The 13,702-nt window shown below is 37.4% G+C and overlaps 1 protein-coding gene across 1 annotated transcript; it reads left to right on the top strand.

The window, feature by feature from the left end:
* The first annotated feature begins 9,072 nt into the window (after positions 1–9,072).
* LOC148016583 (uncharacterized) lies at positions 9,073–11,349 on the top strand. The gene has a single exon (XM_087664585.1). It carries the CDS (start codon positions 9,506–9,508, stop codon positions 9,992–9,994), a length of 489 nt encoding a protein of 162 aa, XP_087520711.1. The 5' UTR covers positions 9,073–9,505; the 3' UTR covers positions 9,995–11,349.
* The last annotated feature ends 2,353 nt before the right edge of the window (positions 11,350–13,702 follow it).

Genomic DNA, 13,702 nt, shown 5'->3' on the forward strand with positions numbered 1-13,702 from the left:
TGCACTTACGTACTCTTGTTTAAATTGATGTCTGCAAAAAAACAATAGTAAGAGTTAGAATTGACATGAAGATATAATAAACAAACAATGAAAAATAGAAAACAAAGAGAGATAGGGGAAGAGGAAAATTTAAGAGAGAGATAAGCATTACTATAATTTAGTCCAAAATAATCTCTACAATAAAATAGAAACAAGGTTTAGACCCAACATCATGTTGTATTGAAAAAATAGCAAAAAAGAAGAGAGAGAGAGAGAGAGAGAGAGAGAGAGAGAGAGAGAGAGAGATTAGTACCTGTACCTCTTGCTCCAAATGAAATTTGCAAGAAGATAATTAAAATCAACATTAACTTCTATTAAAAACATAACAAAAATTAGAAACAACATAAAGAGAGAGGAACTCTGTATGTGTGTGTGTGTGTGTGTGTGTGTGTGTGTGTGTGTGTGTGTGTGTGTGTGTGTGTGTGTGTGTGCACCTATCAGAGAAGATTCACCCTCCATAAATAACAACATCTAACCTTCCTATTAAACTAAAATCTTTTTAAGGGTCCATTTCTGACTCATTTTTTAGTCCAAATTGTTCCAAATTTAACCACTTGTGTAAATATTATAGTGGTTATACAAAAGAGATACAACTCATTTTAGTCTATGTATGTATATTGATCACAAGTTGTGATAATTTTCAATGAATGTGGTAGTCTAGTAGGTTTTGTAGTTTTCCATAGAGATATATGATAATGATAAGTTAAAATAAGGGATCCGTATAATCAAGAAGCAATTAAAGAGAGAAATGAATATAATCAAAAAGCAATTGATGTCTATCAATGATTAGCTTGATAGTCTTATATAATACTAGTATTAAGATTAAGAGAGCTACAACTATAAAAAGTACTACATCTTGAAAAAAGAGTTATACATAATCAAAAAATAAGATATATCTACTAATTATTATCTTAGTAGTTTCATATGCGACCATTGTTAAGACAAGAAAACTATAGTTTTGTAAAAACTAATGTATTTTGAGATCACGTTTGTTTGACTTTAAAGAAAATAAATATTAATAAGTGCATACATGTCTAAATCTTATAGATATAAGAACCCATATCTCAAAAGCCATATTTGTTGCTATAGACAAAATCAAAATATATTTATTTTTGCTCAAGTTTGATTTTTCCAAAATAGTGAGGCTTTGCTCAAATAAATTGTTTGGTTTTAAGATAATTCTATTCTTTTGATATTGACTTTATTGTTTTAGCAAAAGCTATGTGATAGTGACAATGGAGGAAAGCTAGCATCATTAGAAACTAGCAACATAAACAAGGTACCATTTTCGTATAAAGCAAGCTCACTTTATGCCTATAACCTTACTTTTAACTCATAATGATTAATAACATTGATTCACAATTTTATCAAAATTCAATCCAATCGTATTATTTTGTTTTATCAAACATCTAAGACTCTAGATATAACTCATCTTGCAATGTTTCGTACAAATTTATACTCCTATTCAATGTGTGTGGAGAGATTATGTATGTTATAAGCATTTATTCATTCCTAGATATACTCCTATTATTGGCCACTTATAATGTTGGTGGGGATGTCATTATATTTTGCCAAGACTATACATGATGAAGTTGATGGCTATATAGCTTGTAGATGACTATCACCAACATTTAACTACACTTTCGTATTTAGATGTGCATTGGTTTTTCCTTCGATCTAACTTCCTCCTCTCTCATTTATATTCACTTACTTTTAGTTATGTCAACTCATGTGTACTTTTTACTATGGTAGGTTTGTTTATGTTCTACTGGGTAGACTATCAATTATGAAAGAGTTTTCTAGGTCACTTGTTGCTACTTCCTTATCTAAATGTTCACTACTTTAGTTCAAACTCATTGAAAGGGGCTTCTTTCAAGTTTATCTAGACTCCCAAATGGAAAGGGATTGTATACTCTCTTGATTCATTGGTTTTAGAGAGAACTTGGTTCATACAATGCCTTAGTCAACTCAATTTTTCTATTAGAGGTCCTTCTCTCTCTAATATTAATCTAGGTGTCACATTTATCTCTACATGCTATATTTGATACAAATATCAAAGAGATCATAACTGCACTCAAAAAGTTGTGCAAATGTCACATTTTCCAACTAACCCCAAGGAGGATTGCAGAGTCTTCATACTCTAGGACCATATGGTGAATCCCCAAAAGTTATACACATCTAAGATCCCATAAGCTCTGAATTGCTCTACAAAGTTAAGCCTTTCCCATATTATCCTAATGCATGTTACTTATGTCATTAGGATGGATACTTTGTGAGAGAATATCCAATAAAAGGAAAGGAAAAAGAACCCACCTCTAGTAATTCAAAGTTTCCTCTCTTAGATCAAGGTGGAAAAGAGATTCCTAGTTCAGAAGCTATGAAACAATTTTTGCATCCAAAAAACTATGCTTTTGGTGTAGGGTTGCACATTTTGCAAACCATACTCAATCTCCAAACAATTTTGTGAGTAACTTTCTAGGGTTACAAACCAAGCTTTCTCAATAACTTTCTTTGAAGCTTTAGGTGACCAATGAAGGTCCCACTCTTCCAAAAATCATGGACACTAATAAGCCATATTCAATTGCTATTATCTTATTTGAGCTTCACATAGGGTAGAGAAATCTCATTCAAATCATAATATTTAAGCTTGAAGGCTTGAGAAGTTATAGGCGATGGAGACAAAATCTCTTTACACTTGAGCAATCCAATATGACTCTTTAATATTCATGCCAAACCTAATAGCCACCTCTTCAAAAGACAACCAATATAATTTACCAAAATCCCAAAGGCCCTCCTATACCAAAATCCATTTCTTGAGAAGAAAAATAGAAATTTTTGGGTTTGTATAGACCAAAGATGGATCCCATTTAATTGGTAGATGGTTAAACCAAATAGAGAGTTTAATTTCCACATCACACTTGAGACGATCTCCTACCCATTTGACTTTAGAAAGTGTATCCCACCATGAGCTCACAATTGTATTTGTGATATCAAAATGCTTAAGCTAACTTTTGAATGGTTGGCACATGATTTTGTACCACCAATTAAGGCCAAATGCTCTTGCACCGAAAAATGGAGAGGTTTCTCTAGGTGTGTAGCAAAACCACACATGATTGAGCAGGTTCAATCTTTAGGTTACCTAAAACTAAAATCACTAGGCCATTGTAAAGATGTGATATCCCCAAGCCACCACTATCCTTAGTGAAAATGATTTGCTCCCAAGCAATAAAATGCTATCTCTTATTATCCTCTCCTTCCTTAAACATTTCTTGAAGATCCACTCAAATCCCATCCCATAGAGTTTTGTGGAATGGAAAGATTGGGCTACAAATGCAATCATAGATTGTGGAAATATTTTACAATCAATACCTCACTAAAGACTAAAAGTGTGAAGCTCCTTAAATAAGGAAGTATACCCTCCATTTTCTCATTGAGTTAATTATATCATCCTTGCATTAATGTTAACCCTTGGTAAGAGAGTAGCAAAGATACCTAATGATCTTTTCCAAACTTAGATTACTAAGCTAAAGCTAGAGAGTGGTCCATCACCTTTATTATAAAAATGAAGTCTCAACACTCAACTTTAGAATAATTGACTTAGAGTGAAACACCTCATCATATAAGTCAAAGAGGGAAAAAATGCTCTATCTTCCTTGATGTTAATGATTTTAGCATTATAATATGTGAACATCTACAAAAATAGAGCTAGATCCATAAAAAAGAGCACCTTCTTCTAAACAAGTAAATCAATGTTTCTTAGAAGTGGATGCGATACCAAAGTGAAGAGCAAAGGTACCAAAATGCATATTCTCTTATGGATCATAGCAAAGGAAAGGCTTCTTGAAAGTAGCCATTGAATGCATAAATAAGCAGATAATTTGGGAAAAAGAGTGCTAACCACTCTAGCAAAGCCCGACCAAATCCTATTTCGTCCCATCGCACCCTTTCCTAGGCCTTATTAAGGGCAATATTGATCATAAAATTTTATTAATTCAATAACAAGGCATGATCAATTGAGAATACGAAAATTTAAGATTGCTTCCTCATTCTTTCTACCATGCACAAACCCAAGTTGCTTTGAATGCACAACATTAGTGAGAAAAAGTTTATTAAGGTAAGCTAAAGCTTTAACCAAAGCTCTGTAGGCCTATTTGTAAAAGTGATAGGTTGCTAGACTTCATAAAATGCCATCCTTGATGATTTTGAAAGCAACTTAATGGCATCAATATTTTCATGGGGCGATAGTCACTTCATTGGCCATGAGGATGAGATCCTTTCCACACAAATCCCAATATTGTTGAAATTTCTCAACATGATCCCATTCTTACATAGTGATGTATTTTTCTTTATTAGACAAGCAACTTAATGCAATCCATCCTCAAATAATGCCCTACCTAATAGGTAAGCAATATAAAGTGGAATAGACTTTGAAAGAGCTTCAAGGAAGAATAATGCACAATCATAATATGGTTGTAGATTCGGTTCCTTTCCGACAACAGAGAAAGGCACTTATGAAAAATCATAGTAATATTGGTGTTACCTTTATGAACAATACCATGGTCATCTACTACTTTAGAAACCAAGTCATGCACCCTTTTCTTCGTAACCACCTTGAAGAAGGCGCAATAGAGAGGCAATCCCACTTCCTCAACCATTGAATTCTTATATTGTGTAATCTAGAATCCTCTTGCACCTTTCACGAACTCTTGATCTCTTGCAAGAGACTAATAAGAGTTTACATGATCATGAGGGCTAAACCAATAATAATAATAATAATAATAAGTCCATCTCAATCCAAACTATAGCTAGAGCCAACTCCCTTCCCCTTCTAGCTTGGTCTCTACAATATTTCTTACAAAAACAAATAATGGCTACAATCTTTTTACCCTAGCAAAGAATAGGGTATTTATTAGCAACTTTAGATGACCAAACATCCACAATCCACTAGAACACAAAATTAGATAAGAATGAGCAATTTAACATTCAAAAAGATGGATCTTTCAAAATCTTTTCTTAGTAAGACCCATTTAGGAATTTGTGCACTTATTCAAGTGCCACTAATGAAAAAATCATTAAAAATCTATAAAATACTAAATGAAATTTTGCTCTTCATGTTTATACACATGGTAGGTTTCATCATCAATGCAATTAACCTACATTGGGATTTCACAAAAATGATTTGTCTATTAACCAAGCTCCGATAATATCACTTTGAAAAGATTTTCAAATATATGAGGGAAATCAAAGGGATTCAAATAGATCTGAATTTAATCTTCACATACAGCATATATTTAACATTGCCTTCTCTAGATTTTATTTTGATAAGTATTTTCTAGTGGCATAATTCATGAAATCATTTGTACAAGGAAACACATGTCTAGAGTTTCCTTTAAAATGTAGGAACTCAATTTATAAATTTAGCTTGAAAAATACATCCCTAGTGAGGGGGATTATAGATACTCTGAGCTAGAGGGATCGACGCAACAAAGAAATAGAGGAGTCTATCAATAAAGGAAAAGGCTCAATTTGAAAGTTGAGCCTATAAAAAGGTACAAATTGCAAGGGGATGTGTGATTTCCCATCATTTAGCTCTTCAAGTAAAGAATTCTTAGCATTGTGAGGCCATCCCTCCCTTTTTGAGCACTTTAAGAATTGAAATGCCCAAATATACATCACAAATGTATGGTGTAGTTAATGCTTGTATTTGAAAAAGCATCGACCTAAGTTTGATTGTCTCTTCCACTACAGTAATTTAGACACAACTAATCTAATGGGGAGACTATGATAGTATTTAAAATATATATTGCTTTATTATGAAATCAATCATTTTATCTTTGATCTACTCCATGCCTCTCAACAAAAACTCGCAATCTAGAACTCTAATGGAGAAAGGATATTGAAGTTCTTCAAATAAAAGTAGGATACTTGTATGCTCTGTTTTTAAGCTCCCATTTGTCCCCAAAATAATTATAAACCTTGCTCTAAAAATACCATGTCCATGCAGTTGATTTGGGGTGTTTTAGTGCCCATAATCTAGTAAAAACAAATAAAATTTGGCACAAAAATAACATATTTTTTGACATAGTATGCAGTCCAAATGTTGTTAAACTATTGACTCGCAAACTGCAAGAATCTATATGACTTGCAATTGATTGTCCAAAAGCATTTTACACATTTTAACTTTATTCTCATTGTGGTTGACAATACACATATTTTAACCAAGCACCACATCAATTATTAGATCCACAAAGTCACCATGTTCATTCAATCGAATAGTGGAAGCACACTGGAGCATGCCCTTCTTTTAATTCAAGAGATGAAATACGCATACTACAAAGAATGAAGCATGAATTTTCATCACTCTTGACAACAAAGTAGAACATATGCTTCTAATAGCTTTGTAAATATAGTACTATCATTAGCAATATGATTCCACATAGACAAATTGAAGGGGAATATTCATAAGACTTAAGCCAGTATGACAAAGATGTACCTTTAAAATGAAGTGGCCACAAATATCATTGCAAGTGCAAAACTCCATCAAGGGTTTTCTTGTGGGACACACACCAAAGAAGCCATTCCACCAAATTGATGCACCGAGGTGTAAAATTCAATGTTAAAGCCAACATGTGTATTTTCCTAAACATAAATGCATTTATTGTAAAAATTATATGGTGCAGCATGCAGAGTTGAAGTAAGGAATAAGGAGTACACAACGAATAAGAGAGGAACACAAACTTCTTTAATTCCAAACAAGCTAATACAAAGATGACTCTATCTATTTATAGACTTCCATTGTAAAGCTTAGTGGTGATATAGACAAATGATAGGTGAAGAGATTAAGGCTAGCCAGAAGAACTCTAATTACATGAAAGATGAAGGAATGGTTACTTTGGAGGGTCTTCCTTTGATAGCCCAGGAAAACAATTAGGTTGGCCTATCTGATCTACCATATTATGAGCCTTCCCTAGTTAACCAATGATTAATCCCTTTACTCAGTTGGGGCAAGAGTCTTTAATCCTCCATGGCTTTCATTAGCAATCCTTTAGCAATAGCATGGCACTCCGTCCATTAACACACCAAAAAACATGAGACATGTTTTTGACACAGTGGAAAAGTTTTAGCTCATCACCTAGGTCACTCATCTTACATGAATTATTGATGTATAATATGATATAACATAAAGATGGAGAATTTGAGAAGACATGAGATTAGTATTCTTACGCATTTTCATACATTAGATTGAGATTCTTCAATGTATTACATGCATGAATCATGTAGAAAGATATTCTTTTGTGTTGCATATGTCAATACCTTCTCTTCTACATCATATATTTTTTTTAAATCATAACCTACAACCAATTACAATGATACACATATATTCACATGGAGTATTTGTGCTGTCAAGGGTCTTATCTCTTGAACACTCCGGTAAACCCTAGTCCTTGGTGGGTAGCCTGAGGAGGATCATCCCAATTGCAATCAAGCTTCATGGTTTGCTTGGCTTGCATTATTCTTGACGTCCATAGAAGATACCTACACTATTTCATAGCTAGTATTCAAAGGGGAGCGCCCCCCGCTTTTTTTGGTCATTTGAGTGTGTGCTTACCCAAAAAAATAAGTAAAATGATACAATAGAGTATACTATAAGAAAAAGATGTAAGATCTAAGAAGAAGATATGACATTAGCATACTTATGTATTCATAAACGTTAGATAAAGATGCTTCATAACATTGAATGAGTCATTTTCGAATATTTTCTTAAGGCTATATATATACGCACATGTATTCTATCTTTATTAATAAATCCACTCAAAGCTTAAACAGAATGTCAAGGGTAGAGTTTTATGAAATATTCTAATGCAAGCTTGAAAATCTTGCAAGAAAAAAACAATTTATGATCCTAAAGGGTCTAATGAGACATTGTTAAGGTGTTGTCCTTTTTCAATTTATGAATAGGCTAAGGTAGAAGATTAGGTTCTTTTAATGATTGCATATTTAATTCTAAAAAATAAAATTCTGAAGCCTCCCATTATGCAAATCCTTATTTCTTTTTTCCCTTTTTTCCTTCTCATCTCCACCCTCCTCCTTAGAATTCTTGTTCTTCTTAAGCATATCCTTTGAGGGCTAGAGATCAATAATTCTCCAAGACTAGAATAGCTCACAATGTAATCATCAAGTTTAGATTGCTTATGTGTCCATTTCTATGCTACTAAAGTAATACGAATAACCATACTAAAGAAATGTTAAAATAGCAACCTAAACCAAAGCATCAATAAAAAGTAAGTTTAAACTATATTTTGCTTGGGCTCGAATGATAACATGTGGTTGATTAAACATGTTTTGTGAAAGTTTTTGGGAAAAAAACAATTGCATTCTTAAACACATGAATTGAATAGTTATAGCATGTTAAATACATCCAACAATACAAAAATCATTTTGCATCTAAATACGTCCAACAATTAACTTACCTATCAAGTGAGCGGGTCAACATGTGAAAGGTAATAAATTACATTTCGTTCTTTGATCATTAATGAGCAGAGCACTTTCACTAAGCATGATATTATCATAAACAAAAGACGAAAGGGACCAAAAAAGGACCCAAAAGAGCCAACACAAACAAGTGCATGTTAGTAAGAGCCCTTTGAGGAAGAGTTGCATAAGGGACCAAAAGTGGTTGGGACAAGTGTATGGCGACGCGTTGAAACATGAAGTGTTGCAGTCAAGGGCACTTTCTTGGGTTCTTTTAAGAAAGAGGTATTGTGCAAATGTGAAGGTGAAGAGTGTGCCATGGTGATCCTCCTTTGAGAATCTCGGTGTATGTTTTTTCCAGCTGCTCATGAGGTTGTCCCCTATGCCCTCAACATACCATGTGCCTTTTCCCCTAACAAAGCTTGGTGTCTCTCCCACTTTGAGGACGTGTCAAGATCACTATTAACACATAGTCAAATTGGGTAAATAAAACAAAAGGGCAAAAGGGGGGGGGGGGGGGGGGGGGGAGATAGATAAAGGCTATTTGCATATGCAAGGGGACAGCCCAAGAAGAAAGAAATTGGGGGTTAGCCCCTCAAAACATATAAAAATGTGTTGTTTGTCTGCAAGGGGTAGGCACATCTCTCTCTCTCTCTCTCTCTCTCTCTCAAATACTATATACCGACTCATACATTAAGCAACCTTTGCCTCCCTCCCTTCCTCCCTCCCTCTCTCTCTCTCTCTCTCTCTCTCTCTCTCTCTCTCTCTCAAAAACTATATACCCACCAATACATTGAGCAGCCACAAGAAGAGGTCAGTCGACTACAACCAGAGCACTAGACCAGCTAACAAACAGTCTCACTAGACATTCTCTCTCTCCAGAACCTATAGTCACAAACACTTGTAGCAGGCACAAGCAGAGGCTAGGTCGCCTACGCATTGAATCAGAGTACTACTCTTTGAGAGAGAGAGAGAGAGAGAGAGAGAGAGAGAGATGGGTTTCGTCGTACCCTACGCCCCCAAGCTTATCATCATCGCCGGCATCCTCATCGTGGCAGTGAAGGAGCTGTGCAGCTCCCTGCTCGAGATGGCGGGCCTTCACAAGGACGCCATGCTGAGCGACGCGAATCCTCTCTTCGGGGGGGCCGACCAGGCGGCCATGGAAGGTTACAGCGTCTGCTGCCTGAGCGTGTCTGCGATCAAGGCCTCTCTGACGCCATGGCTGCTGGGGGAGAAGGGGTCTCTTGACGATGATCATCATCATCATCAACGTCCCGTGAATATGCTACTGGCTCGCTTCCCCGAGGAGTGCGCGGTGTGCCTGTGCGGGTTCGAGAAGGGGCAGGCCCTCCAGCTCACCCCCAACTGCTCCCATCTCTTCCATCGAGCCTGCATCGACCAATGGCTCGACCAGCACCATACCACGTGCCCCCTCTGTCGAGCCTCTCTTGCCTCCTCCCCTCGTGCCCCCCCACACGTGTAGCAAACGACTAAGATCTCTTCCCTATGAAGCCACAAGCAAGCACACGTGTGACGACAGCCCCTGGCCTCCTTAGAGTTCCTTATCATAACCACACAATCAAGCACACGGGTGGCAAGAGCTCCTTATCATAGCCACAAAAAAGTGTGGCAAGGGCTGCTCTCTAAGAAGCCCCCGTCCCCCCACAAACGTCATAGCTACCAACCAACCACACATGTTGCAAGTGTTCGTGCCTTCCATATGATGGTCTTCACCAACAACTCCTCCAGCAAGGCCTCTCCCTGCCCAACCACCACTCCTCCTCCAAGAACTCCCTACCATATCATTACCACAATAGCCGATCCTTTAACCAACATCACTATGCATCCACTTGCCTTTCAAGAGGGGGCCATGCCCCCAATGCAATGGGATTGAGGTTTCTCATTTCACTCATTGCCTAAAAGCTAAGTGTAGTACACATCTCAAGCAACATCCCACACCTAGTGGTTCTCCCATTAGGGGCTAGAGCATTGGAACTCAACCTTCAATATAAGTGAATTGGAGAAAAAGAGCAATGCACATCTCCTTACAAAGGGCATGAGACATGTACATCTCCTTGCAAACGTCATCAAGCATTTGAGTGAAGTAGAGTTAGCAGAGAGCCGTGGCACATCTCTTGTAAGTGGCATCAAACACCAAAGTGAAGTGGAGCCAAAGCACGATGCACATCTACTTGCGTGGACATCAAGAAGTTTAGTTAACCATGACCCTCTCCATCCCATGAAGCCAATGGTATATAAGAAGTTAGGCTACATATGGTCCTTTGAATATTTATCCTAGAGGTTGCAACCTCAAGTGTTTATAACACATCCTCTCCAAGGGTGGCTTTCATATGATCCTTTGAATGTGTATCCTCAAGGTAGCAACTTCAACTTTTTATCATTCATCTTCACAAAGGTTGCCCATCTTGGAAGGCAGCAACACTTAGATGCAACTCTAACTTTTTTATCATATGTCCTCACAAAGGCTACCCATCTTGGAAAATAACAGCAGCATGCACTTTCTTGAAGAAGATTCAATTTTGAGTTCACCATACAATAGTTGTATATCAACAAAAATGTTTTTCAAAGGCCACACTCCACTAAGTGCAACCCAAAGTGAAGGTTTGGCTTCTACATCATTGTCAGTTGTTGGTATTAATGGCATTGCAAAGCTCCTTCACAACATAGCCATGACTCATCTATAATTGCCAAACTTTAGTTAGTGTGCCTCCACTTTTTCACTCAAGAGTGTCAACATGAAGGCTTATTTATTTTGGCAAAGCCAATGTCTTTAAAAGGCATGAATGGTCTATGTTTAATTCATGGTGTTGGGAAGTCTAACATAGTCACATCCTTGAAGAACTTACATGGCCTATGTTTAAGCAAGTTACAGTGCTGAAAATCTTTAAACGCTTCAATACTATTTAAACCAAACTTCCTTTAACCAGTGCAATTTCATTAGAAATTAAGTGGCATGCTAACACTTCATGGTGCTTTAAAAAGATTCATTGTTACATTAGCTTCAAACAAAAACTTTGTGGCACCATCATTGTTGTCATGTTGTACGTCCTCTAAAATATGATTAGGTTCATCACATGTGATGTGTACAAATGTGCAGAAATTCTTGACAGTGATGGCAAAGTTGTTGGCAAAGGAGAAAGAAGGAACAACCTATATGAGCTAAGTGCTCTTACAGCCACCGTTGGAGTGGGCACAAGTAAGCTTTGGCATGAAAGGTTTGGACACATCGGATTTGCAGTGTTGAAAGAGATGCACAAGCAAGGTATGGTTGCTCACCTACCTACAATGACTGAATTGAAGGAACCTTGTGAAGCTTGTATGATGGGCAAGCAACAGAGAAAGGCATTTCCACAAGAAAGCAAGAATAGAGCAGAGGCTTCTCTAGAGTTGGTGCATGCTGACTTGTGCAGAAAGATGCCTACACGGGCCGTGGGGGGATCTTCTTATTTTATGTTGATTGTTGACGACTATAGTAGGAAGATGTGGGTGTACTTCATTCGTGATAAGGCTCAAGCTTTTGATAAGTTTAAAGAATGGCTAACACTTGTTGAGAATGAAACGGGGAAAAGTGCGAATAAATTTAGAACAAATGGTGGTGGTGAGTTCAACTCAAAGGAATTTGAAGAATTTTGCAAGAGCAAAGGGATCAAGCGTCAATTGATGACGCTTCACACACCTCAGCAGACGGTGTTGTGGAACGCAGGAATCGCACCATTGTGGAGATGGCAAGATGCATGCTAAAGGGCAAGGGATTGCCTAACCATTTTTGGGCTAAAGCTGTTAATACTACAGCCTACATTTTAAATCGGAGCTACACAAAGGCTCTCAAGGAAAAAACACCTCATGAGGCTTACACTGGTAAGAAACCATCTGTCTCACACTTCAGAATTTTTGGATGTGAACGTTATGCGCATATTCTAGACGAGAAGAGAAACAAGTTACAACCAAAAAGAAAAAAATATATCTTCTTGGGTTATAGTGATGAGCAGAAGGCTTACAAATTATATGACCAAGAGGCAAAAAAGATCATCACGAGCCATGATGTGGTGTTCAAGGAGCAGCTACATACAGTGGAGGAGGAGAAGGAAAGTTCTTCCACTTTATCATCAAGCGAAGAAGTAGTCCACTATGAACTTGTCACGAGAGTTATCCCTATCCTTAAGGAGGAGGAAGCATCATCTTCAAATGATGAGGAAAAAGTTCACCAACCTGACATCACCCCACCGAAAAAGCCATTGCCGCGTTGGGTGAAGCAGCTCTATGACCACAATAATCCTATGTCAACATCTGTTGAGGAGAAGGCAGACGGACCAAGGAGGTCTCAGAGAATAGAGGAGCAAAGGAGGGCTTCTGCTCACATAGTCAATATGGCCTTGATGGCTGAGATTATGAGAGAAGTAAAGGAGCCAACTGACTTAGAAAAAGCACTTGCAGATCTAGCATGGAAGGTAGCTATGCAAGCTGAGTATGACAGCATAATAAAGAATGACACTTGGGAGCTAGTGGATCGGCCAGCAAAGCGAAAGGTTATTGGCACCAAGTGGCTCTGGAAGGTAAAGTACAAGGCTGATGGTACCTTAGAAAAGTACAAAGCTAGACTGGTTGCACAAGGATTTTCACATATTGAAGGGTTTGATTTTCAAGAGTCATTTGCCCCAATTGCCATAATGACCACTATTCGCATAGTGCTTGCAGTGGCTGCCCACAAGCATTGGCCAATTTACCAAATGGATGTTAAGTCAGCATTTTTAAATGGTGACCTCAAGGAGGAGGTGTACGTGGCTTAGCCACCAAGGTTTGAGGTCCCCCCATTCTGAGAACAAAGTGTGTAAGCTGAAGAAAGCATTGTATGGGCTGAAACAAGCCCCCAGAGCATGGTACCAGCGGATAGATAAGTCATTTTTAAGCTTAAACTTCAAAAGATGTGCCTTAGATGCTAACTTGTATGTTTACAGGGATGGTGAAAAGTCTGTAGTGATTTTGCTATATGTGGACGACCTTCTTATTACACGTGACTATGAAGATATGATCAACCAAACTCGAAAGGCTTGGAGTTCTGAGTTTGAAATGACAGACTTGGGCTTGCTGTACTATTGTTTGGGAATTGAAGTCTGGAAAGAGCCAGGAAAGATCTTCATCTCTGAGAAGAAGTATACATGGGAGATCTTGA

This window comes from Lygodium microphyllum, chromosome 23, assembly GCF_053477565.2.
Source record: "Lygodium microphyllum isolate KBCC chromosome 23, Lygodium_microphyllum_v1.1.10, whole genome shotgun sequence".
Lineage (NCBI taxonomy): Eukaryota > Viridiplantae > Streptophyta > Polypodiopsida > Schizaeales > Lygodiaceae > Lygodium > Lygodium microphyllum.